Source organism: Poeciliopsis prolifica, unplaced genomic scaffold (genome assembly GCF_027474105.1).
Source record: "Poeciliopsis prolifica strain line A6 unplaced genomic scaffold, Auburn_PproV2 SCAFFOLD037, whole genome shotgun sequence".
Taxonomy (NCBI): domain Eukaryota; kingdom Metazoa; phylum Chordata; class Actinopteri; order Cyprinodontiformes; family Poeciliidae; genus Poeciliopsis; species Poeciliopsis prolifica.
In genome coordinates, this window is record NW_026562412.1 from 5115949 (window position 1) to 5119379 (window position 3431).

Sequence of the window (3431 nt, forward strand, 5' to 3'; positions counted from 1 at the left end):
AAATAAAATTCAGGCAGACAGTAAACATAATTCATCGTTCCAACCTGAATCTTCGTGATGCAGTTATTATTGAGCCACAGAATCGTCACGTTGACTTGCAGTTCTAAATTCTTTATTTCTTGGATTTGATTGTCATACAGGTAGAGTCTTTCCAGCTGGTTACACTTCTGCAGGCCGGATATTTCCTGCAGTAAAGACAAGTTATTATCACTCCATGCTGGTAACATGGTCTGATCTTAAATTAGCTTAAATTGATTAAGCTATTAAAAAACAAGCAATTTATCACAATATATATATTAATTAGCTCTGCAACAGATTGTTAGAGCAATACTAATGTAAGAGTCCTGGGTGTCCAGATACTGTCAAAATAATACGAGAATAAAGTTGTAAAAATATTACAATAAAGTCACTGTATTATGAGAATAAAGTTTAAATAATACATGAAAAAAGTTATAACATTATGAGAATAAAAGAGAGTTGTATAAAAATAAAGACAAAATAATGGAGAATAAATCCCAATATTTCAAGATAAAATGTAGTTTGTAATATGACTTTATTCTCAAATTAATCTGACTTAATCTAATAATTTTATTACTTTATTCTAGTAATTAATTTTTAATTAATAATAAAATTAATATGCTATCTTAATATGGCGTAATAATTATGAAATTAGGTCTCATGATCCAAAATGATGAAACTTTATTTGGGTTTAGCTGCATTTTTTATATTTGTCCACCAGATGGCGTCACTTCCTTCAAACGAAACATGCAGCAACGCGTCACACTACTTGTTACAGAAATACAAGTGTGTTTTGTTATTGATATTGGTGGTGTGTGTGTGTGTGTGTGTGTGTGTGTGTGTGTGTGTGTGTGTGTGTGTGTGTGTGTGTGTGTGTGTGTGTGTGTGTGTGTGTGTGTGTACAGCTTACAGTGATACAGCACTGAACAATCCAGAGCTCCTGGAGCACCGGACACAACTCCAGTCCTTCTATTTGTTTTATGCTCTGGCCCACGATGGTGAGCCGGCAGAGATTTGGAAAGCTGGAAAGCCCGATGATCCGGGGGAAACCAGAGAAGAAGATCTCCAGAGACCTGATGCTGCCCCCTTCAGTCGCTATTTTTTCATAGGACAGCCCATTCATCAGGCACTGCCCAGAGAAAACAAACAGATTTACCTCAGCTTTCTTCTTTCACAGTGGAACGGCTATACAACTGCATACAACTGCAATTTAGAGCTGAAACGATTAATCAGATTAATCGATTGCTGGAAAACACTGTAATTTAGGAATCGATTAATTGTTAACTGGACGACAACATTTCTGAAACATCCCAGCAGTAATGAAGCCAAAACTGTACAAAATAATATACATTTTCCAAAATAAAAATAAAAAAACGCAGTTATCTGTAAATATGTTCTACCTATTGCTATCCACTTATTAATAAGACAATTAAAAAATATCAACAAATTAGCCCAACATTGTACTTTTTCACCTGTCAAAGCTGTAGATGCGTCCTTTGCTACAAATAATCAAGTGTTCACCAAAGGAATGCTGTGTTGTTGCAGTTTAGGCAATAAAATGTTTATTAAATTCAGAATTTTTTGAGAAAAAAAGAAATTTTAGAAATTTTCAAGCCAATCTCAGAAATCCTGCAGAATTTATTTTTAATTTTCAAGTTTGAAAATTAAAATTTGCTCCCAAAAAACCCCCAAAACTAATATTTTCAGATTAATTTCAGGTATTTTGAGGGGGAAACTAGGAAATTTTTCGGTTTCAAAAGTTACAATTTAATTCAGAAATCATATGAAAAAAACCCCAGGAAACTTCTGGATATTAAAAGTTTTAAAAAATACCAGAAATTTTTAGATTAATTTCAGGTATTTTTAAGAAAGTTGATTTTTGTTACGAAATCATTCTGTTCAGGCTCGTATAGATGTTTTCTTACTTACCAGTTTCCGAAGCGCCGCCTCCTCCTCAGAGCATTGCTTCTGTTTATCCTTGAGCAACATAACTCTACAAAAGCACAGAACACATCATGAAGTAATGAAAGTCCCACAGAGGAAAACAAAGGATGAACCAACAAGTTGATGTTAACTCCACAGGCTAAACCTCCAGCAAACACTAATTTTCTCAGCCTTAATTTATGCGCGTCATTTAAGCGAGAGAAGCGCTGGTATAAATAATACACACATGTCAGTCTTTGTGGAATAAAATCCGCCCGGTTGTCCATTGAAGGGACTCTCCGCAGCTCGTATCCAGGCACAGCGCGTCTGGTTGCTATGGGGGACGGCTGAACCTCCTCTGAGCCGCCAGGTGAGGGCGCCAGACTGCAAGATATTTCTCATGTAAAAAAGGAACTGTGAATTATGGCAAGCGATGAGAGTATTTAATCAAATCAAACTAAAATACTTTTGAATTCTTTGTTAAAATATAACTCGTACAATTTAAAATACGTATTTCAGATTTACTAAAGGTGATATTTTATAAGAAACGTTAAGTTGATGTTTCAAAATTTCTGGAATAGTAGTTGTATTAACACAATTCAGATTTAAACAAGAGAACGCTAAAATACAACAAATTATAAATCATTATTCACATAATGTGAATAATGATCACACATAATGTGAATAATTATGTTATTCACATTTATGTGTTTCTTGTGAAACCGAGAGACTAAATAAAGTACTTCAACTATAAAACTAAATAGTGTAAATAAAACATTAACATTCTTATAGGGTCTGGCAATAATTAAAATACTAAAAAAAAAAAAAAAAAAAAAAAACATTAACGTGAAACTAATATGAAAGGCATTTGGATACAATTAAAACTGCAGAGAACAAAATATGGACCAAAATATAAAGTTAAGTGGAAATTTTGTTATTTAACAGAACAAAATGACAACAATTCATAAAAAAATAACAAAAACAGGTAAAATATTTTTTACAAATATGTTTCTTTCAATAAAAAACTTATGTACCTAAAAAAAGGTGTATAACTTAAACAAAAACTACAGGTGTGTGTCTGTGTCTGGTGAATCTTTGGTTAAAATGAGTTTGTTTTTTATTCAGCAGGTAGAAAATTCTGAAATTTTACTCAAGTAAGAGTAGAAATACTTCCATCATAAAATAACGGAAGTGAAAGTAAAATATTTCTAAAAGTACATTTTCAAAAAAATGACTCAAGTAAATGTAAATAGTGACTACTCAACTTTATACTCATTATGTGATAAATCAACTTGACATACAGATGCTTAAAATGCCAAGCACAGTGCTCTCCCGTCTTTCAGTGTATTTAGGTTATTAACTATTATTATTTATCATGATTCCAACTGGCTTTCATATTTCCGGATTAAGTGCAGATTATTTCTGCAGCCGGTGTGTTCACTGACTCTGTTTACTGTGAAACGCCTTTGGTGTTTTTATCCCACATGGAG

General features: G+C 32.9%; 1 protein-coding gene across 3 annotated transcripts in view; it reads right to left on the reverse strand.

Annotated features, from left to right (window-relative positions):
- lrrc9 (leucine rich repeat containing 9) overlaps positions 1 to 2310 on the reverse strand; it is a 29000-nt gene extending 26690 nt beyond the window's left edge. For 2 of the 3 annotated variants that reach the window (XM_055053226.1, XM_055053228.1), the window contains exons 1-4: positions 2189 to 2310; positions 1948 to 2011; positions 929 to 1147; positions 45 to 185 (exon numbers count right to left, since the gene is read on the reverse strand). In XM_055053226.1, coding sequence (XP_054909201.1) covers positions 45 to 185; positions 929 to 1147; positions 1948 to 2007 — 420 coding nt within the window. In that variant the 5' untranslated portion in view covers positions 2008 to 2011; positions 2189 to 2310. The remainder of the gene's footprint in view (positions 1 to 44; positions 186 to 928; positions 1148 to 1947; positions 2012 to 2188) is intronic. The other variant, XM_055053227.1, reaches the window with a different exon arrangement.
- Between the last annotated feature and the right edge of the window lie 1121 nt (positions 2311 to 3431).